The sequence below is a fragment of the Hylobates moloch genome, unplaced genomic scaffold, assembly GCF_009828535.3.
Source record: "Hylobates moloch isolate HMO894 unplaced genomic scaffold, HMol_V3 SCAFFOLD_1, whole genome shotgun sequence".
Taxonomy (NCBI): Eukaryota; Metazoa; Chordata; class Mammalia; order Primates; family Hylobatidae; genus Hylobates; species Hylobates moloch.
Window position 1 is genome coordinate 173,215,358 of NW_026652276.1, and position 22,796 is coordinate 173,238,153.

Below are 22,796 nucleotides of genomic sequence, written 5' to 3' on the forward strand. Positions count from 1 at the left end.
CTGCAGTAATATCTAGCTATGATAACTCAATAAAATAATTTTCAGTAGAAAAGGATACAGTATGCCTGAGTGGCAAAGGAAAAGAATTTTGTCCAGTCTGGTAACACCTGGTAAGCCACTGACAATGGATTATCTCCGATTTCTTTGGCACACCTTAACTCCCCAAGAACTGTTTGTTTGCTGTAAACCTCAGACTATTCTGATATAGCCCTATCTTTAGGTACTTGTCTTTTTGCCAAGGATCTTCTTATACGATCCCCGCCCCTTCCTTCTAAGAAAAGAAAATGGAAAAAGAGGAAGAAAGAGAAGACATACACTGCCGCTTGAAGGAAATATACTGTTGGGTATTATTTACGGGTCACTATTAAGTGCTTTACATACATTATCTCATGAAATCTTTTCATCAACTATGAGGAAGAATAGTCTCCTGATAACATTACTCTTTTTTCTCTTACACCTGATTTCCTCAAGACCTAGGGGATGAGGTATGTATTTTCCTTGTTCCTCATGGCTACCTCCAAACCATTTCTTCTTTCTTCCCCTTCAAAAACATCCAGATCCTTTCACCTCTACCACCACTACTCTTTTATTGCTGTCATCTCCTGACCATACCCCTTTCAAAGTTTAGGGCTGGAAAAGAAAAAAGAAAATAAACCTGATGCCAAATTTATCAATAAATGGTTGGAAAGGGTGAGGGTGGCAGAAGGGTGCTACCTCAGGATAAACCTGGGGGATATTTGAGCAGAAAACTGAATGGAGTGAGAAAGTATGCCATGGAAACAACCGCAGAAGAGTGTTTCAGGCAGAGGAAACAGCAAGCACAAAGGCATTAGAATAAACATGAGTTGATCTGCTTAAAGGAAAACAAGGTCAGTGCAGCTGAGGCAGAGAGAAAAGGGTAGAGTGGTAGATAAGGTTGAGACCCGATTATACTGGCCTCAGAAAGTGGTTTCCAGTATGATGGGAAGGAAACCAATGGATGGTTTTAAGCAAGGGAATGATAATGTGGTCTAACTAAAAAGGTCACTCCAGCTGTTACATGGAGAACAGATTACAAGGGTGAAGAGAAGGTATGGCAAGTTAGGAGGTGACTAAAGTGGTCCAGGTGAGAACAATCTAAGAGAGATGGGATGATGGCTTCGACTGGGGCCTGATACTTGAGGGAGACAAGAGGTGAATTGTTTTCCTTTTAAGATGGAAGATATTACAGACTGGAACAATCAAGTAAAGAAAGAAAACTGATAAGCAGCAGAGAGAGAGGATAATGCAAAAGCAAGGTCCTTGACTAGGCAAGAGGCAGCGGGACTCAGCACAGACACAGAAGAGTTGTCCTTAGGAGTCAGAGGAGTTCATCTATATTTTAAAAAGAAAAGAAAAGTATATGAATTTGCAGTAAGATATTGCAAGGGGGTAGAGAATGGGCAAATATTTGAATTAGTATATTTTCACTCATTGCAAAAACAAGTTACTACTGACTTAGTAGCTTAAAACAACACAAATTTATTATCTTACAGGTCTAAGGACCAGAAATCTGAAATGTGTCTTACTGGGCTAAAACGAAGGTGCCATCAGGGCTGTGTTCCTTCTAGAGGCTCTAGAAGAAAATTGGTTTCCTTCCTTTTTCCAGCTTTTAGAGGCTATCCACATTCCTTGGGCTCATGAACCCCTTCTTCCATCTTCAAAGCCATTAAGGGAAGATCATAACCTTCTCATACTGCCATCTCTTTGGTTCTCTCCTTTGCCTCCCTCTTCCATGAATAAGGACCCTTGTGATTATATACTTTGGGCACATGTGAATAATCCAGGATAACATCCCCATTTCAAGGTCAACTGACTAGCAACCTTAATTCCTCTTTACCATGTAACCTAACATATTAACAATTTCAGGGATTAGAAAGTAGACATCTATGGGGGACCATTATTCTGCCCGTCGCTGAAAGGCCGGTAAATGTCATGATGGGAAGATTGCTCATATCTGTTGTGAAAAACAAGAGTTTTTTAGCTAACAAGAAGGAGAGCGAAAGGCATAAAACAGTCTTCTCTGGAAGTGAAAGAATAAGCTAACCAAGGAAGATAGCACAGTAGTGCTGGGGGCCAACTTGAGATTTAACTGAAATCATTAAGTGAGGTTTTATGGTTTTCTCTGGCCAAGTAAATTGCTAGAGTAGGTATCTTTGATATGTAGAGAAAAGACAAATTAAATTTTAAACAATGTTTAGGTTTTACCACATTAGTACTGGGGAGAGGTGACAAAGATTTGAATGTGTATGCCTGGGAGTAATGATGGTGAAGAACCAGAAAGAAGTGAAGACGGGGAAGTAGGAATGGAGCCGTGAAGAGAGCAGTAGCATCATTAAACTGTAAATCACAATGTGGCCAAAGGAACAGCTGAGTTGGAGTACTGAAAGATGTAGTTTCCTAGAGCTATAAACTGAAGGAAATGAGAGCCTATGGATCGTCTACAATTGAAAGCTAAAATCATCAAGAATATGACTGAGGTAGTAATGGAAAGAAAGGCACTGGAGCTAAAGCAATCAATAGATGAAGGGGAATGGGCAAGAGGAAAGTCACTGCAACAATGTAGTGGTGATATAACCTGAAGGCATTTTTTTTCCCCCAAAAGGCTAAAATTGTTAAGGAAGAAGGGAAAACAGAAAGGGCAAAGGGAAACAAAAAGGATACCAACACCTCCCACAGGCCCTGTAGTGCTATATAAAAAAAAAAAATTCCCCCCTTGAGAGGGTACAGGGGAAGTAGTAAGCTTAATGAATAATCAAGCTTTAGTAACATCTTTTAGAGAAAAGGTTGAGGATATAATGGATTTTGCTGATCGTGAGCTCCAGAAAGTACAGCAGAAGGGTTTGGGGAAGTCGTGAGGGTAGATCAGAGCAATGGGAGATTTGGATCAAATTAGACCATGCACAAATCCGTGAATCCAGCTGACAAGGGATAACATGAGCAGTCTGTGCTTTTTGTGTAAATGTGGTAAACAGGGATGAAAGGTATAACTGAATTAGTCTTAATGGGCTCCTAGGGGGTAGGTAAAAACAAATAAACAACAAGCCAAGTGCTGTGGCTCACACGTGTAATCCCAACACTTTGGGGGCTGAGGCGGGCAGATTGCTTGAGCTCAGGAGTTCGAGACCAGCCTGGGCAACATGGCAAAACCGGGTCTCTACAAAAAATACAAAAATTAGCCAGGTGTGGTGGCATGTGCCTGGTCCCAGCTACTCAGGAGGCTGAAGTGGGAGGACTGCTAGAGCCCAGGAGGTCGAGGTTGCAGTGAGCCGTGATCACACCACTGCATTCCACCCTAGGTGATAGACCAAAAAAAAAAAAAAGAGACAAAAAACAAAAACTAGTTCTAATTATAGCCTCCTTATTGAGACTAACCTCAGTGGCTTAAATTCTGCCCATCCCATCAACACACATCATTTTTTCAATTTTCTCTCCCCCCCCTTTTTTTTTTTTTTGAGATGAAGTCTCACTCTGTCGCCCAGGCCGGAGTGCAGTGGCATGATCTCAGCTCACTGCAACCTCTCACTCATGAGCTCAAGCGATTCTCCTGCCTCAGCTTCCCATGTAGCTAGGATTACAGGCACGAGCCACTGTGCCCAGCTAAATTTTTGTATTTTTAGTAGAGATGGGGTTTCACCATGTTGGCCAGGCTGGTCTCAAATTCCTGACCTCAGGTGATCTGCCCACCTAGGCCTCCCAAAGTGCTGGGATTACAGGCATGAGCCACCAGGCCTGGCCCAATTTTCACTTTACCCATGATAGATTCAATGGCCCCAAATTATTTCTCCCTTGCAAAAAGCTTTAATCCTTCAGCCCCTCTTCCTTTGCACCTGCCCCTCCTGCCCCTCACTGATGCTGAAGAAAAAAAACACAACACGTCATCTCATCTAATTTTAAATGCATGAACACACATCTCAAATGGGCACTCAGCAGTGTTCAGTAACTGCATTATTTCCACAGCATGTTTGTTTTTCCCACTTTCCAAAAAGACTATTTTAAACCTCCTTTCTCCTCAAATCATCCACCCCAGTGGATGACCTCAGTTCTTATATCACTAAAAACATAAGCAATACAAAGTACCTCCTCATATTCCTACAACAAAACTGGCCAATCTGTTTGCTTGTAGATTCACACTTTCTGCATTCCCTCCTATTGCCTCTCTTCTTTGATCCTGTCAAAGACCAACCCCTCCACCTTTCTGCTCTTGATCCTCTTGGCTTTTACCTTCTCGATGACTTTGGCTCCTTATCTTCTCCCCTGCAAGATTATTTTTCCTCCTTTCCTGTATCAATGCCTATGATGTAATATCACAATCTTTAAAAAATTATTTTTGATCTCCCAGTGCACATCAAAACTTTTCTTGCAAGCATTATTTCCAAATGTTACCACCATTTCATCAATCTGCTTTCATCTCTTCCAGCTGGGGTTCCCTCTTCAACTTTCATTAAAACTGCTCTTGTCAAGGGCAACCTCTGTCCACATCATGTTGACATATCCAATGGTCACATTTTTACCTCATTTGACTTCTCAGAAGCGTTAAACACTTCCTTCTCTTGGCCTCTGGGAGACCACTGTCCTTGTTTTCTTCCTACTTCCCTTGGTCTCCTTTGCTGGCTCCTCCTCCTCTGATTGGAAAATACAGTATTGAACCTGTGATAAGGATCAGCACTGATCATCTTTACGTATGTCCCAAAAGTAACTTTGGCAACTCTTATGGATTTACAATTGCTTTCTGTGCCTGGTAGTGATGACTCCTAAGTCTGTAATTTGCAGTCCTGAGCTACTCCCAAAACTACAAATCTTGAATCCAACTGCCTACTTACAGTTCCACTTAGATGTCTAAAAGGCATCTTAAATTCAAGACGGTTTAAAAACCACTTGCTTCTCCTCCCTAAATCATCTCCTCCCAATATTTCCCACCTCGTGAATCTACCTACACACCCATCTGCCCTGTTAGCTGCTCAAGCCAAATATGTTGAAGTAATCTGATTCCTATTTTTCTCTTATATCTTACAACCAATATATGAATATTCCTGCTAACCCCAAATCCAAAATATATCCAGAGTATAACTTCTCACCACTCCAATGCCATCATCCTAGTACAAGCCATTATCATGACTCACTTGGAATACAAGAACAACTTTCTAATTGACCTCCCTGCTTATAAACTTGTCTCACCTCTAAAAGTCTATTCTTCAAACAGTAGGTAGAATGATCTTTTTTAAAGCATAAATCCGGTCACATCATTCTTTTTCTCAAAACTCACTAATAGTTTCTGCTCACATTTTAAATGCAAGCCAAAAACCTTACCTTGGTTTATAAAGTACTATATGATCTACCTTCTAGTCAACTTTCCAATCTGGCCATCCAGCTCCCTCCTGTGTACTCTGCTCCATCCATACTGCCCTTTGAACCTGCCAAGTTTATTCCTGCCCAGGGCATTCTGCCCTCAACATGCACAAAAAGTAACAACAACAACAAAAGTGAACTAAACAAAAGAAAGCCAAAAAACTCTGCAGGTTCATCTTATCATTCAGATCCTTGGAGAGGCCTTCCCTGACTATCTAATATAAAACAGCCATGAAGTTACTAATCTTATTTGAACTCTCTGTATACTATTTGCCATGAATTCTGATTTTTTCCTGTCTACCTCACACTTTATCCCTATCTCTACATGTCTTCACATGTAAGCCCCAAAATATAATAACTATGTCAGCTTCAACCACCATATCAAGAGATGCATTATTAATGAATCCCCATTTTACAAACTATAACTCAAAAGAGTTACCTTATCTAAGGATATACCCACTAAGCGATAAAGACAATTCAAAACCAGGTCTATTGATATTAGTTCTTAACTGATATGCACATTTTCTCTTTTTGCTATTGCTCTTCTTACATTAATTTTATCTTGTTCATCTTTTCCATTCATATTTGCACATTAAACTTTAGACCATGAATAACTCAGTTTCCCTAATCCTTTAATTGTTTCACTGGTAACATCAAGGTAAATATATGTGGGCTTGAGGACATTAAATATCTCAAACATGTAAAGAAGTTTACAAAGAAGAGTTGAGTTCTACATGAAAGTAAGCTCATACCCCTCATACTATGAGCATGATTGGCTATAAATATTTTACTTTTAAATAACATTTTATGTAAGAAAAAAAATCCATTCACAATTATACTCTTCAGTAAGTGTAAACTGTGAAAAAAACAGTTACCGCAGCAGAATTTTCCATTTCAAGATAAGCTAGGACACCAAGCAGAAACTACCATTAAACTGCCAGTTTAAAAAAAAATTGATGAGTCAATCTGAACTCATGTGTCTCTAAGAAGAGTGACTCCAAGCCGGGCATGGTGGCCCATGCCTGTAATCTCAGCACTTCTGGAGGCTGAGGCAGACAGACTGCTTGAGCCCAGGAGTTTGAGACTAGCCTGGGCATCATGGTGAAACTCCATCTCTACAAAAAATACACAGTTAGCCAGGTATGGCAGTGCCTGCCTATAGTCCCAGCCACTCAGGAGACTGAGGCAGGAGGACCACTTGTGCCCAGGAGGTGGAGGTTGCAGTGAGCTGAGATTGCAACCTGGGCAACAGAGTGAGACCCTGTCTCAAACAAAATAAAAAAAAAAAAAAGGAAGAGTGACTCCCAGCTTTTACCTTATATAAGGTGGAGGGACAAGCAGACTCACAGGGAGACTGTGGCATGATAAGCACATATAAGCAAACACTCAAAAAGACAATTCAGGTAATAAAAAATGAGGGTAGAAAGAGAAGCATCCATATCATATGTTTCAGGATTTTCTTAATACTCTGATTCTACTCTTCAACTAAACTTTAAACTTTCAAATGATGAAATATAAGCATCAGGTTTGTGTTGAACCATGTAAGATACATTTAGAAAATCCATTCCCATAAATTACATCTAATCAGAATGATTCAAATATAAGGCTCACAGAAAACCTTTCTTTGTCAAAGTCCCAACAGTAATATTCTTCAAAAGTGTATGTTCCATCACGTCATAGTAGGCTACCCAAATTCCAGTGCCTTTACTAAAAACGATACCTGCATTTTTACTTACCAGTCCTAAAATAATTCATAATTGAGTCTCTAGTAATTCCTGGAACCTTGCAGGTAGAAAATAGCATTCGGAATTGATTCATATCTAGAGGAGTATTTCCAACTTTATGAACAGGCACTTTTTCTCTATAAAAAAAAAGATTTTGATCAAAAAGTCATTATAAAATTTAAAAACCAGCCACAACTGAAGTATTCATCCCCTAATAAGTAAATTAAGCTTCTCAATATTTTGCTGCCTAAGACTTCAGGTAAGCCTGTTACTAAATTCACATGTGTCCTTACTTTCTTAACAGCTGCCAGTAGTTCAAGTTATGCCAAAGAATTATACTTCCTCTTTCTAATTGAGTCCCTTCCTTTGGAGGCCAGTAGTGTTCAAAATGAGCTGCAGGACCCGCAAAGTTGACATTCAATTGTGATGGTATACGAACATCCAGATAGGCAACATTCAGCCACCACTCTTCCAGCTAAAAGAAATTGAGAACATCAGCTTAATGTTCTTCATAATACATGAATGTGTAACTACTGGGAATTTTAAAAAGCAAGCTACATTTGTTCTTTAATTATTCTTAAACATTTAAAAACATGTTTTTTTGGCCGGGTAAGGTGACTCACACCTATAATCCCAGCACTTTGGGAGGCCAAGGTGGGAGGGTCCCTTGAGTCCAGGACCTAGAGGCCAGCCTGGGCAACATAGAGAGACCTTATCTCTACAAAAACAAAACAAAACAAAACAAAACAAACAAACAAAAATTAATTAATTAGCTGGGCCTGCATGTATTCTTAGCTACTCAAGAGGCTGAGGCAGGAGGATCACCTGAGCCCAGGAGTTCAAGGCTGCAGTGAGCTATGATTGCACCACTGCACTCCAGCCTTGGTGACAGAGAAAGACCCTGTCTCAAAAATAAATAAATAAAAACATGTTTTCTTGTTTTAAATCATCATAGATATTAAGAAATGTTATTGTCATAATTTCTTTTCAGCGGCGAGCTGTAGGATCTTAGGTATTATTTGTTTTAACTATACTATCAAAAACAAGTAGCAAGAAAGCACCAAAAGATACCTTCAGAAATATGATTGTATTGTAGTCACAAGTATGCAACACAGTACATAGGTGTTTCTTGAAAGTATTTGGGGCATAATAGATAATCAATAAATCCGTACCTAATAATAACAGTTATTAAGGCATTAACAATTTTCCTTTTCCAAACAAAAACTGCAATACTAAATCAGAAATATAAAACCTGGCTGGGCATAGTGGCTCACACCTATAATCCCAGCACTTTGGGAGGCGGAGGCAGGCAGACCACTTGAGGCCAGGAATTTGAGACCCGCCTGGCCAACATGGCAAAACCCCATCTCTACAAAAAAAACAAAAATCAGTTGGGTGTGGTGGTGCGCACCTGCAATTCCAGGTACATGGGAGACTGAGGCATGAGAATAGCTTGAACCAAGGAGGCAGAGGTTGCAGTAAGCCGAGACTGCACCACTGCACTTAAGCCTGGGCAACAGAGTGAGACTCTGTCTCCAAAAAATAAATAAATAAAACAAATAAATAAAAGTTTTCAGTAGGCTTCAAAGTAATTTAGATTTTTCACAGACACTGTTTTCTATGTGTCCCTCTTTCACAATATGCAATTGAATTCCATGCATAAGTAAGCACATCTTATCAAATTATCTGGAGTCTTGTTTGAAGAAAGTGATGTTATAAACTAGAATTAGTAATTCAGAAAGAGACATAAACAAAAAAGATACAGATAAAACAACAACTTCTTTACCTTTACCCCACTTTAATTAAAATAACTCAAGGCTCAAAATTGAGAACAAAGGAATCCGGAAGTGTGAAATTTTATTATTCCATCACAGATATAAATGGTTCATCAAAAAAAATCAGCTTGCTTTTTATTTCTAAAACTAAATGATAGGTTCAATAATTATTTCTAGACTAAGGCAATGCTTTTGAATTATACAACCTCATCCTCTGATTCATAGTAGAGAAGTACAGAAATGGTTGAGCTGAAGAAGTTAAAGAATTTTGTGGAAAATTATTGAGACCTTCAATAATTATTATACTAGCTTCCTCAATTTATCTAACTGAAATATACAATATACATAACCATTCTCCACTCTGATTTTTAATGATTCCCCTTCTCCATTGTACTATGAAAATATTTCTATGCCACCTATGTGACATGTCTATTTTAGTGTTTCTAATTTTTCAAGCTAGTCACCTGGACAAAATGTTTTTCATAAGCATGGTCTACAGATTACCTGCAGCCAAACCACATGAAGTGATTGTTAAAATAAGAATCTCTGGGCCTCATTCCAGCCATGTGAATCAGAATCACTTATACCAGCAAATCTGCATTTTAACAAGTTCCCAAATCCACCCACTGAAAACTCCCAAAGTTAAGTGATTCATTCCTTCTTTTGGATTATGAAAATGACAATAATAACTGTAAAAATTTTTATAGCAATAATTTAAAAATAAAAACTATACACTTTTTATTTATCATTCTTTAAACTCATCAATTATTCAATTATAACAACAAATACCCAATTTCTTTTTCCTTTTGCTCTTTCAAGCAATTTCTGGTGCAATTTTTCTCCAATCCCACTTTGAAATTTTTGAACTATTTCTTCAGTTTTCTTATATTCTTCTTGATTTGCAAATGGTTTCACTAGAAAAGAAAAATATGTATTAAGGTATTTAGACCAAGTACCACCAACTCACCTCTATTATTACTAACTTACGCAAATCTTAAGACTCAGATATGTAAAACACAGTACTGCATTAAATATCAGAGCAGAACAATAAAATTAAGAGTTGACAACACGAAAGTGGCGAAAAAGAAACATAAAAGATTTGGAAATCCTTGCTTGAGAGAATGGGATTAGCAAGTCGGGAAGGAGCCAGGGAGATGGGGCAAAGGACTGCATTTTTCATCACAAGCCTATTTACACTATGTGGCTTTTCAAACTCTGGAAAAATTAACATAAAGAGAGAAAAAAAAGTTGGATATTTTAAGGACATGGTTGACTGGAACAACACGAGTTTGAACTGCACAGGTCCATTTATACCTAATAAAAGTTGATAATGAGTGTGCTTGCCTCTCCTGTCCCTACTTCCACCTCCTCTACCACCTCTGAGACAGCAAGACCAGTCCCTCCTCTTCCTCCACCTACTCAACATGAAAACCATCAGGATGAAGATTTTTATGATGATCTACTTCCACTTAATGGATAATAAATATATTTTTCTCTTCCTTATCATTTTTTAATAACATTTGCTTTACTCTAACTTAAACAATACAGAAAATAATACATATAAAAATATCTGTTAATCAATTGTTTGTGTTATAAAGTTGTACTTGGATTTCTTTTCTTTTTTTTTGAGATGGAGTCTCGCTCTGTCGCCCAGGCTGGAGTGCAGTGGTGCAATCTCAGCTCACTGCAAGCTCTGCCTCCTGGGTTCACACCATTCTCCTGCCTCAGCCTCCTGAGTAGTTGGGAATACAGGCACCCGCCACCACTCCTGGCTATTTTTTTTTTTTTTTTTTTTTTTGTATTTTTAGCAGAGACGAGGTTTCACTGTGTTAGCCAGGATGGTCTCCATCTCCTGACCTCGTGATCCACCTGCCTCAGCCTCCCAAAGTGCTAGGATTATAGGCGTGAGGCACCACGCACGGCCTGTACTTGGATTTTCTAATACACATGGGTCAGCACCGCCAGCCCTGCATTGTTCAAGGGTCACCTATACTTTATTACAAGTCTAGATAAAGAAGCAATTAAACCTTCAACTTCTAACAGTGTTGTTAAGGAAGCAGGAGCTTAGGAGAGCCAGAGGAATGCCATTTTAATTTCAGCTCCATCTGGAGACTAACAAGGCACAATTCCTTGCTGGTCGTGACCCACATTCAGAAGATATTTACAGTTGAGTGAACAGCCTATAGATACCTACAAGGACACACTCCTAAACAGCAGAAAGTCCAGGTGTCCCAATACCCATAACAATATATGTTTTCAAGATAATTACAGTTATGTTTGGATGTATTTACACACTAAAATGTCAAGGATAGTTTTATTTAAATCAATAGAATAATAAATTGTGTCATGTTGTCTGCTCACCCTCATGTAGACGTAGCTTAGTTTAGTCTTTACATAGATAAAGGCTCCATATAAGAAAAACTTAAAATAAGGATGGTGCCTTCCTTTGCTTGCCCTCTGAGGACGCTCTACTCCGCAATGGAGTAGTTTTCAATAAGCTGCCTCTTCTCATTGCACTCTGCAACTCACCTTGAATTCCTTCCCGCGTGAGATCCAAGAACCCTCTCTTAGGGTCTGGATCAAGACCCCTTATCTGGTAACATGTTCTGGTGACTACAAAGGGACATTAGGATGAGATAACATGCTGAGGAAATTCAGCCTGCACAGCACTAATTGGCCACCTCTGATAAGTGGGGTCTGTCTTGGCATCCTATCAATGATAATATTTCTAGCCCAATGGGGTTAGAGTCTCTAGGGTATAATATTTGGGTTAGAGTCCCAACCCAATGGGGTGAGAGTCCCTGGGGTATAATAAAAATTAAAGTAGCCTTGCAAGATGTATACCAGTATATGCTTTGGACTAATCCACTTTGTCCTCTTTGCCAGATATGGGAAAGCTATAGTTCTCATCATTTCCCAACTTGTTGCCTTTGCTTTACTGCAGCCTTACAGTGGCCCCTATGGCTAGCCCAGAGGTTTACTGCATTCACTTTCCACACTTGCCTTCTGACTGTCACCTTTTCGTTTGCTTTGTCATGTCTCAGGATAGCACGGGGAACCTGAGGACTTACAAGATTTGTTCTTGATATATATATTTTGAGACAGAGTCTCTCTCTATCGCCCAGGCTGGAGTGCAATGGCACAATCTTGGCTCACAGCTACCTCTGCCTCCCAGGTTCAGGCGATTCTCCTGCCTCAGCCTCCCAAGTGGCTAGAATTACAGGCGCCCACCACCACGCCCAGCTAATTTTTGTATTTTTAGTAGAGACAGGGTTTCATCATGTTGGCCAGGCTGGTCTTGAATCCCGACCTCAGGTGATCTGCCCACTTTGGCCTCCCAAAGTACTGGGATTACAGATGTGAGCCACTGTGCCCAGCCTGTTCTTGCTATATCTTAAACATTGCAGGACTCAGATGCTTTTTCACCCCACGTTAAAACAGGCAGAAATCTTTATCTGCTTGCCCCCTGTGGAAACCTGGATTCTCATTCTCTTGTCTGAAGTTTCAGCCTGTTAGCATTCTGGTGGTTACTTTTGCCCTGCAACTATGAAATTAAATAGAGTCTTCTAAAGCTCTCTATTTTTCTCTTCTTTTCTGCCTGATTTGAATCTGTTATTATTAGACTACTAGTATTGAAATGAAACTTGCTGTTTAGGTTACTTGGAGATTTTGTTTTCCTTGTACAGTTCAACCAGAACTGTAAAAGAAATGTACATGTTAGAAACTCATTTGAAACTGAAAAACAAAATGTGAAAAGGCAAAACAAACAAACAAAAACAAAAACAAAAAACCCTCAAACTTCCATGAAGACTACTTTACCCAAAATTTTGGTCCATGGCTTTCCTGGCATGACTCACTGGATGTCTGGATCATTTCCAATTAAGAAATGTTTATAATATGGGAAACGTTTCTAAAATTTTGGCAGCCTGGGCAACATGGCGAAACCCCATCTCTACAAAAGATACAAAAATTAGCAGGGCATGGTGGCACCTGCCTGCAGTCCCAGCTACTCGGGAGGCTGAGGTTGGAGGATCACCTGAGCTGGGGAGGTCAAGGCTGCAATGACCTGTGACTACACCACTGCACTCCAGCCTGGGTGACAGTGAGATCTCATCTCAGAAAAATAAAATAAAATAAAATTGTGGAATGATTTTATCTATAAAATGCTAACATCTGACAAATAGTTCTAGGTTTCTTGCTTCCTAAGTTTTTGGATTCATGTATAGGTGAGTGCTCTTTGTTGTCTATTCCTTTCCCTTTGTTGTCCCTTTTCCTTTTTGCAATATACTTTGCAATATACTCAGCCTTCTAAGCCCCAGGAGAAACAGGAATACTCATATTCCCCAGGTTGAGGTTAGAGGCCCCACCCAGAGTTGGATAACCTATTTGAGTCTCAGAGTTGTATTTGCCAGTACCTACTGTTTCTTAGTCGGCTGTTATTTGCTGTCTGTGCCTTGCTAGTGACACATGTCGCCCTGTGCTTGCATGCCCTGAAGTTTACACCTATCATTTTTTTCTAGTCTTGATGATTTTCATTCTTTGGGTTATTTAATTCAGCATCTCTCAATAGAGGGAAGTGAACATTCTCCGAGTTGAAAAATAATAATAATTTTATATAATTTAGAGCTTATTTAAAATTTACCTATGAAAGAAGGTAAAAAGGAGCAAGTAGGGAGAGAGAGATGTGAAGAAAGTTATGAATATAAAAATGTATTTTTGGCCAGGCCCAGTGGCTCATGTCTGTAACACCAGCACGTTGGGAGGCCAAGGCAGGTGGATCGCTTGAGGCCAGGAGTTCAAGACCAGCCTGGGCAACATGGCAAAGCTCCATTTCTACAAAAAATACAAAAATTAGCCTGGTGTGGTGGTACATGTCTATAATCCCAGCTACTTGGAAGGCTGAGGTGGGAGGATCACTTGAGCCCGGGCTGTCAAGGCTTCAATGAGCCATGAATTTGCCACTGCACTCTAGCCTGGGCAAGAGAGCAAGGCCCTATCTCAAAAATAATAATAATACATATTTTTGGTAAGAAAGGTTATACAGAAGAGAATACTTTTGTATGAAAAAGTATCTTGTATGGTAAATTTCTGTCCTAAAGTAAAATGACTGATTATTTAGGAAAGAGAGACGTTTAGAACAAGTCAGAAAGTCCAAGCACGTCATAGACGGTTTGTGTAAGTCATGATAAGATTTGTGAAGGGGAATTCATGAAAGGAATTTTGTATGTGATTAAATTGGTTACAGTGAAAAGAAAATCATTTATAAGTAAGTCTTTCTAAATTTTGGTCCCCGATGTTAAAACAAGATTTTCTTAAGGTATTAACCTGCTCTTAATAAAATTACAAGAAATTTTACTTTTACTTTTATAAACTGTTTCTTTTAAAAAGTCTCAGAATCATATCCCAGAAGTTCAGCTTTTACTGTGTCTCACTGCTTTTTGCTTTTTTGAGGTCTGAGATAATTATTTCCTTCAGCTTTCTCATAACTTTTTTTTTCCAGTTCTAATTTTACTGTTGTTATGACCTAATGCTAAAATATTTTATCTTGAGGGTCTAGAAAAGCAATGTTTCCCTCTAGTATAACTTGATTCTGTACTTTTGGCTTTTAAAATATATCTAAATTGTCAACGTAATCAAAAAACTAATGCTGTTCCTAAGAGTGAGGTAATCCTATGCTATACTCATAACCTTGAATATACTCTTCCTAGGTCCAGTTAAATCCAAGCACTTTTTTCATCAGGTTTGATGTCCAGGTTATCTAAATGGGCTTCCCATAAGGAGAAGTAGTCACACTGCAGAATTTTTTTTTGTCTTTTTGGTAACTGTCTTAAGAAACAAGATTTTATAATTCCTATGCTGTCTTTATTAGTTTTTTTTGTTGCTAAAACAACTAAGATTTAAAAGGCTTAAGGTTTTTACATCATGTAACCTTCTGTATTGCTTCTAAAGCATTTTCATTATCACTTTGGCTAAATGAGTAACTATTATTTTACAATGACCTCTGCTTCTGTTTTGATCAAATGTTTTCAGCCTTTTAACATGTTTAATAAACAGCCTCAAAATCAAAATCCTAAATTAAGTCTCTGACTTAGTCTTATTGCTGGGATTTATTAAAGTCTTGAAAATTAATCACTACAAGACTGTAGAATCTTTTTACAGCTTTTAGTCAGACCATGAACTCCATTATCACCATAATATAGTTTGGATGTCCCCTCCAAATCTCATGTTGAGATGTAATGCCCAGTGTTGGAGGTGGGGCCTGGTGGGAAGTGGCTGGATCATGGGAGCAGAGCCCTCATGAATGGCTTGGGCTGTCTCCTTGGTGACAAGTGAGCCCTTACTCTGATTTCACACCAGATCTGGTTGTTTAAAAGTGTGTGGCACCTCTTCCTCCCTGTCACTCTCTCTTTCTTGCTCCTGTTTTCACCATGTGAAGTGCCTGCTCCTGCTTCACCTTCTGCCATGATTGTAAGGTTCCTGAGGACTTTCCAGAAGCAGATGCCAGCACTATGCTTCCTGTATAGCCTGCAGAACTGTGAGCCAATTAAACTTCTTTTTTGAAAATAAATTACCCAGTCTCAGGTATTTCTTTATATCAATGCAAAAACGGCCTAACACATACCACCTCCAGCCTGATAATTATATATACTAGAAAAAAATCAGTTAAAGGGCCAGGCATAGTGGCTCACACCTGTAATCCCAGCACGTTGGGAAGTGGAGGCAGGTGGATCACTTGAGGTCAGGAGTTTGAGACTAGCCTGGGCAACTTGGTAAAACCCCATCTCTACTAAAACTACAAAAAGTTAGCTGGGCATGGTGGTGCATGACTGTAATTCCAGCTACTCAGGATGCTAAGTTGGGAGAATTGCTTAAGCCTAGGGAGCAGAGGTTGCCGTGAGCTGAGATTGCACCAGTGCACTCCAGCCTGGGCAACAGAACGAGACCATGTTTCAAAAAAAAAATAAAAAGAAAAGAAAAAAAATCTGTTAAAGGACTCCCTCTAGTTCCTTAAAAGGGTCCTTATCAAGTGCTATTAACTAATCCTTGTGCCTTACAGTTACAGGGCTTTGACTCCTGGGTACATATAGCTCATCTAAAGAAGGCACTGACTCCTGCCAGTATCTGATAGCAAGCTGAAGCTAATCAAAGCCTTGTCTTTAGACCTGGACAATCAAAGTAAACTGTTTTCATGAGACCTACAGACAGAGACATAGGGACAGGCCTGTATTCAAAACATTAAAATTCATTTAATAATTTTGCCTATATCTGAATATAATTTTCTATGCCTTGATATTAAATAATTTAAGTATTTGACTACATATGGGCTTCTTTTCCTGTCATTCTCATAACTAGGTAGGGCTTATGACATTTTTGTTTAAAACATTAATTCCTTATGTTTTGTTTTCCTCCATAATTTGAAACTATTTAGTCCTTCCAGGCCCAGAGGCTACCACATGAGATTGTAAGGGCTTGTTGTGGGGAATAAAATCAATTCAGACCTTCCAAATCAAGGTCAGGCAAACTGCCTCTAAACCTGAACAAAATGTTGCATTTTATATGGCTAATTGCTACTAGTCAAGATTAAAATAGCTTAATGTATAGAATTCATAAATAAGTAAATTTTGTAACCCTGCCATTTGGCCTTTGGCTCTTATGTTGCTTAAAAGGGGTTTTAAGGTTAAGGAGTACCTGCCCACCTCCATTCCCATCTGGCCTAGAAAGTTTAATTGGCCATAAGTCTTTTGTTTAAATCCCTTGGCCATAGCGGTCCCACCAAGGGACAGGATGGATCCAGGGCAGGTAGCACACCACCCTGACATCAATATTGGACAAAATAAGAGCTTGGCCATTGATGGCATACCTTAACAAAAAAAGGGGGAACTATAAACTAAAATAAATAAATTTTAAAAAGTTCTAAGCCCTTTCCCAACAAAATGGACCCTCTTCTTGGCCAAAGGGCATCCAAAACACCTGAAAAACTAATTCAGGCCATGAAGGGAAGCAGGGAGATTGGACATGCCTTGCTATATCTTTCCTCTTCTTGGAATTCAGTCACAACTGACTAGCTTAGCATTAAAATAGAAATCATAAGATTGACAAAACAGATTCTTTATGGCAATAAAATACCAAATTATAAATAGAATCTAAGATCATGTCAGGCAAGGGTTAAGTCTCTATCGCAGGGCAAACAGTCATATGTTACATGCATGTTTGTTCAATATTCATGTGTCAGAACCACCTCCATAAATATTCATAACTCTGCTGTTCAACCAGGTGACTTAGTCATATTAAAGACTTGGAAAGAAGGACCTCCTATAGACAACTTCCTCCAAAGTGGAAAGGACCCTATCAAGTGCTTCTAAGTACCTCTAGTGGAGTAAGGGAATACACACTTGGGTACATTCATCCAAAATTAAACCTGCCTCTCATAAAGTCCCACAGGCATTCAACATGGTGACCACTGTTCCAGCATACTCTTGTGAGCCAATAAAGAATCCTGTGGCTTCTCTTCAAAAAAAGAATCCATCCAGTGGATAAGTACTACTCTCAAAATGAAATTACTAGTTTTAATATTAAACTTGATCTATTATAATATTGGAGCTAATTTGTTTACAGAATGGGCACAAACTATGGCCTCCCTTCTAAACCAGAAAAACTGTTGGGTACACAGTGAATTACCTCTTTCATCAACCTCAGGCTTACCTTGGCATATCAAATAGGCTAATTTAAGCCATTCCAGTGAATGGTTTATAAGAGATAAATGCTTTCTTTTTCTTTTTTTTTTTTTTTGAGATGGAGTCTCGCTCTGTTGTCCAGGCTAGAGTGCAATGGCACAATCTTGGCTTACTGCAAGCTCCGCCTCCCGGGTTCACGCCATTCTCCTGTCTCAGGCTCCCGAGTAGCTGGGACTACAAGTGCTCGCCACCATGCCTGGCTAATTTTTTTGTATTGTTAGTAGAGACAGGGTTTCACCATGTTAGCCAGGATGGTCTCAATCTCCTGACCCCGTGATCCACCAGCCTCAGTCTCCCAAAGTGCTGGGATTACAGGTGTGAGCCACCACGCCTAGCCAATACTTTCCTTTTCTAATGTATCAAAAAGACACCAGCCACTATCCTTCTCTTCCTCTACTGAAACAAACAAAAAAAACACCTTTTTCAATTATTCTGCAGATAACGAAATAACATCACCACTTTAGGCTATACCATTTTTGATGGGCTTAGTTGATTAATGGCTACCCAAATTCAGGTGACAGGTAAAGTACTCTTATGCCTTGAGAGACATGACACCAGCCACTTCCAGGCTGAAACCTACAACATGGGGCAGTTGCCACCCAACAATGCAATCGGACCCTGGTCTTAACTAATCAAATGTGGACAGAATGGCAAAATAAATCTCTAAGATTGGGTGCCCATCCTTCTCCTTGGGGATGGTTATGGGCACATGGGTCTCACAATTGGCTATACCTGCCTTACAACTGGACTGGACAATGTACTAGGGGTCATCACTACCTTCTATGACATATTGTTATACATCTAAATTCCTTCCTCACCAACTGAAAAACAGTCAAGGCCCACCATAGTTGATGACAAAACAGGCTTCTTGGTGGTTTTATCCTATGGCCATATTCTCTCCTCAAGCAGCAGCTATAGACATTGAATTACAAATAAAAGCCCTAGCAAAACATACTGGTGCAGCTTTCAATGACACTCATCAGGCTATCACCCTTCTGATAGGAGAAACTTCCCAAATAAGACCAGTGGCCTAAAACCATATGGCCTTATACATTTTTTAACTGCAGCCAAGGGAGGAACTTGTGTCTTGAACAAAACTGAATATTATATTCCTGATTACTTCCATAATATATCCCAGGACATGAGTTCTCTGGAAACTTGTATTTTGGCGATGGATTCCCGGTCTTATGACCCCGTAACAGCATAGTTTCATGAGCTTTCCAGCACTTGGAAAGCATTTCTTTTCAGTATGCTTGGTAGTATAATATTCATTATTATTAGTTATTGTGGTTTTATTTCTGTTGTGCTTATTGTATAGGGCTGCAAGATAAAATAGCTTAGCAGCTGTTTCACCTTTCTATTTGTTAACCTAGTATATTAACTTTCTAGAAACAATTGGGACATCATGCAAGCAAGGAGCTCCCTGACTCCCTGAAAAGGCTCACTGCACACTATTACGAGAAGACCCTGTCCCAACAATCAACATCCACTGCCTCCAGGAAGGAGTTACAAAAGAACAACCTTCACCTTTTATCTCCCCTTAAGGTTAAGGGTTCTCTCATAAGTAGAGGGGGGAAATGTTGGGGAAGCAGGAGCCCCAGAAAGCCAGAGCAACACCATTTTAAATTCAGCTCTATCTTGAGACTAGCAAGGCACATTCCTTGCCAGTCATGACCCAGTCATAAGATATTTACAGTTGAGGAAACAACTTAAAGATACTTACAATGACACACTCCTACAACAGTAGAAAGTCCAGATGTCTCAACATCCATAACAATATACGTTTTTGAGATGATTAACATTATTCTTTGATGTATTCATGCACTAAAATATCAAGGATTGTTTTCTTTAAATCAACAGAATAATAAATTTTGTCATGCTGTCTGCTCACCCTCACATAGACACAGCTTAGTTTTTACATCGATAAGACCCCTATGTAAGAAAGACTTAAAGAGAGTCTGCTTGCTTTCTGAGGATGCCCTACTCTATAATGGAGAAGCTTTCAATAAACTGTCTCTTCTCACTGCACTCTGCGACTCACCTTGAAATCCTTCCTGCAAGAGATCCAAGAACTCTAACTCTCTCTTAGAGTCTGGATCGAGACCCCTTCTCCAGCAACGGTATCACAGTTTTCTAAGTTACTAATAATATTAATATATACTAAAAGATTATTAACATACCTGATTCAAGGTATTTTTTTAATGATTCTTCAAGTGAAGGAACAGGCAGTGATGGAAGAGAATCCTGGTACTGAAATGTTCGTTCTTCGGTTGATTTAGCCAGTTGATTTTCCATGATAAAATCACAACAGGAAAACTAAAGAAAAGAGAGACAGCCCTCACAACTTCAATCTCATAGATAGTCTTATGTATCCTAGGTGCAATTCACAATTCACTAAACCAGTATTTAGGGACCACAGCATATCTAGGACTTGGTACCAGCTCTTATAAAATTTATAAATCTGTCAGATAGAGAAAACCAACAAAATATTCCACTCATAGGTTACAGAATTGAACACTATCAAAAACATGGACACAGCAGAGACTGTTTTCAGCTAATACCTTTTTTCCTCTGTTTTAACAGAATCCTGAGTTGTAGCTGTGCATACAGCCCCCAGTTATATCTTTCCTACCCTCTCTTGGAGTTCAGTGTGGCTTTGTGATGACCTTGTGTGTGTCACTTCCAGGTCATGCTCCCGAAAAGGAATGCATGTGTTCTCCTTGCGCTTTCCTTCCTTTTCACTACCTGCTAGGTAGTGACGAACTAAACAGCACCGTGGCCCCATTTATGGAAGGCATGTATGCAGGATGTCAGAATCTCCCTACTAGTCCTGGACTCTTACCTCTAGATGTATGGGGAAAAAAAAAAAACTTCTATTTTATTCATACCATTGTATTTTGGGCTTTCTATTGTAGGGAGAAGAGCTTAGCTTGTACCGCTAATATAAAAAGATAATTTGAAAATGAGAAATACTAATTAACTCAAAGTTCTTTAGCTTCTTTCTATCTATTGACTTTGGCTGCACACCATTTTGACCATCCATAATCATGGGTTTGTACCTAATGGAAATGTAGATGTGGATCCAAGTACAGACTCTGCCACTTTCTAGCAATGTGCCCCTAGGGCAACTAACTTTAAGTGAATTTCCTTATCTTAGAGTGGTTCAATAAAGTCAGAATTTGTTTTCAATGCCTGTGAAAGCACATTATAAAAACAAAATAATTCTGCCTGAAACCACCATATTGTGGTAGGCACAATTACTATGAATGGCCCCCAAGATTCCACCCCTGCTAATCCCCAGAACCTGTGAATATGGTGAGATCATTACTCCTGTGATTGTGATATTCTCTACAGAATTGACCTTAAAATAGGGATATTATCCAAGTGGAACTAATCTAATCACTTGAGTCCATAAGAGCAGAGAGCTTTCTCCGGCCAGTGGCAGACAAATAAGACTGCTTTAATGCTTGAGAAGAATTCGTGGTGTCTTTGAAGATGCAGATGGCCTTAAAGAACTGAAAGAGGCTCAGGCTGACAGACAGTAAGGATATGGAGATGTCAGTGTGAATTCTGCCAACAACCTGAAATAGCCTGGAGGTGGATTCTCCCCTAGAGCCTCCAGAAAAGAATCCAAATCTATAGAAACCTTGGTTTCAGTTTTGTGAAATTCTAAGCCAAGTACTCAGCTAAGCCCACCCAAACTTCACATCTACAGAAGCTATGAGATAATACATTTGTGTTGTTTTAACTGTTGCATTTGTGGTAATTGATTAAGGCAGCAATAGAAGACTAGTACACACATACAGAGAAGATAAGCTATTCTGTTTACCTCTGTGCCACTTAATAGACTCTAGAAAACTGGAAACAAGAGTATTAGTTACATACCCACTATAGTGCTTAACCCACCAACGGTACACATTAAAAATATAAATTATCAGATTCTTTCTTGAAGAGTTTCCTTGAATTCTCAACCACAAAGATTAAGTTAAACAAGATGGTTCCAATAGCGCTAAGAAAATGATTATGCTAGATTTAATTAGAATTGACTTTCTGGGGGCAATTAGATATGAATTCACAGAAAGTGGAAAAGGACCACGAACAATACATGAAGGAATTGTCACATACCAGTACACCAAGAAGATGAACTGCTTAAGACTGCCAGGAGCCTGCTGCAACAATTGTTTTGAGATCGCAGGGAACTGAACTAAGTCGGTGACTGTGGGAAGAAAGAAACAAGCTTAACAAACATTTAAGAGGGAAAAAGAAATGAACAAGCTAGTGAAAGAGGGTGGAATGCAGACAATCTAGGAGCTGGGAGTTCCCAAGACAAACTTTTTGTTAATCACTGGAAACACACGCAAATAGTCCACCTGCTAGAGAGCAGGAGTAAATGATCATACAATTAATTAGGTTTCAGACAAGTACACCCTCCATTAGACGGGTTCAAAGGGTAGAGGATATCTTTTCAGTGGCTGGGTAGCAGGTTCGTCGCAGAGTTGCAAGGGGTGGAAGCAGGAGCAGAGGGCAATGAGAGCTCGGAGGCTCCTCCCACCAACCCAAGAGCAACTCTGCACTCAAGAGGCCATCAAATGAGAGAAATTCAAGCACCACAACGGAGCAGCCCCGCGGCCCAACCTTGGGGGTATCCCTCGGACCCCAGCAGGCGAGATGCTTGATGACACTACTCCCCCGCCAAATCCGCAGAACCTTTGCCGTTCTGCACGACTTAACTCTGTTCTGCACGACTTAACTTTCCCCGCCCCCGAGTTGAAGGATTAGGGGAGGGAGGGAATGCTGCTTCAACGGACCTGTCCGTCCTCACCGCCCGCGCCTCGCCGCCTCTGCCGCAGCCTCAGCCTACAGCAGCACCGGCTTGCTCCCCCTTGGGCCTTAACGGTGCGGGAATTGGACCGAAGGCCGCTAGGGTCCCGCCACGCATTCGCCAGGGAACAGGATTGGATAGAAAGCCGCTAGGGTCCCGCCCCGCACTTGCCGGGGAACGGGATTGGACGGACAGCTGCAAGAGTCCCGCCCCGTGCCTGAGGTCGGGAGCGGGCCGGGCCTGCGCGGTAGTGGGACCCGACCGTGTCTCTAGTGGGCGTCTGGGCCCCGGCTCTATTCTGGGCTGCGGGCCTGGGAAAGGCTCGCCGGGTGCCAAGTGAGCTGTCCTAACTCTGCGGGGCTGCAGCTTTCTG

General features: G+C 40.0%; 1 protein-coding gene across 1 annotated transcript in view; it reads right to left on the reverse strand.

Moving 5' to 3' along the window:
- Positions 1-22,512, reverse strand: part of CROT (carnitine O-octanoyltransferase) — a 60,083-nt gene extending 37,571 nt beyond the window's left edge. The window contains exons 1-6 of the mRNA XM_058440891.1: positions 22,410-22,512; positions 21,727-21,817; positions 19,782-19,917; positions 9,656-9,780; positions 7,385-7,566; positions 7,104-7,228 (exon numbers count right to left, since the gene is read on the reverse strand). Coding sequence (XP_058296874.1) covers positions 7,104-7,228; positions 7,385-7,566; positions 9,656-9,780; positions 19,782-19,896 — 547 coding nt within the window. The 5' untranslated portion in view covers positions 19,897-19,917; positions 21,727-21,817; positions 22,410-22,512. The remainder of the gene's footprint in view (positions 1-7,103; positions 7,229-7,384; positions 7,567-9,655; positions 9,781-19,781; positions 19,918-21,726; positions 21,818-22,409) is intronic.
- Positions 22,513-22,796: the final 284 nt, after the last annotated feature.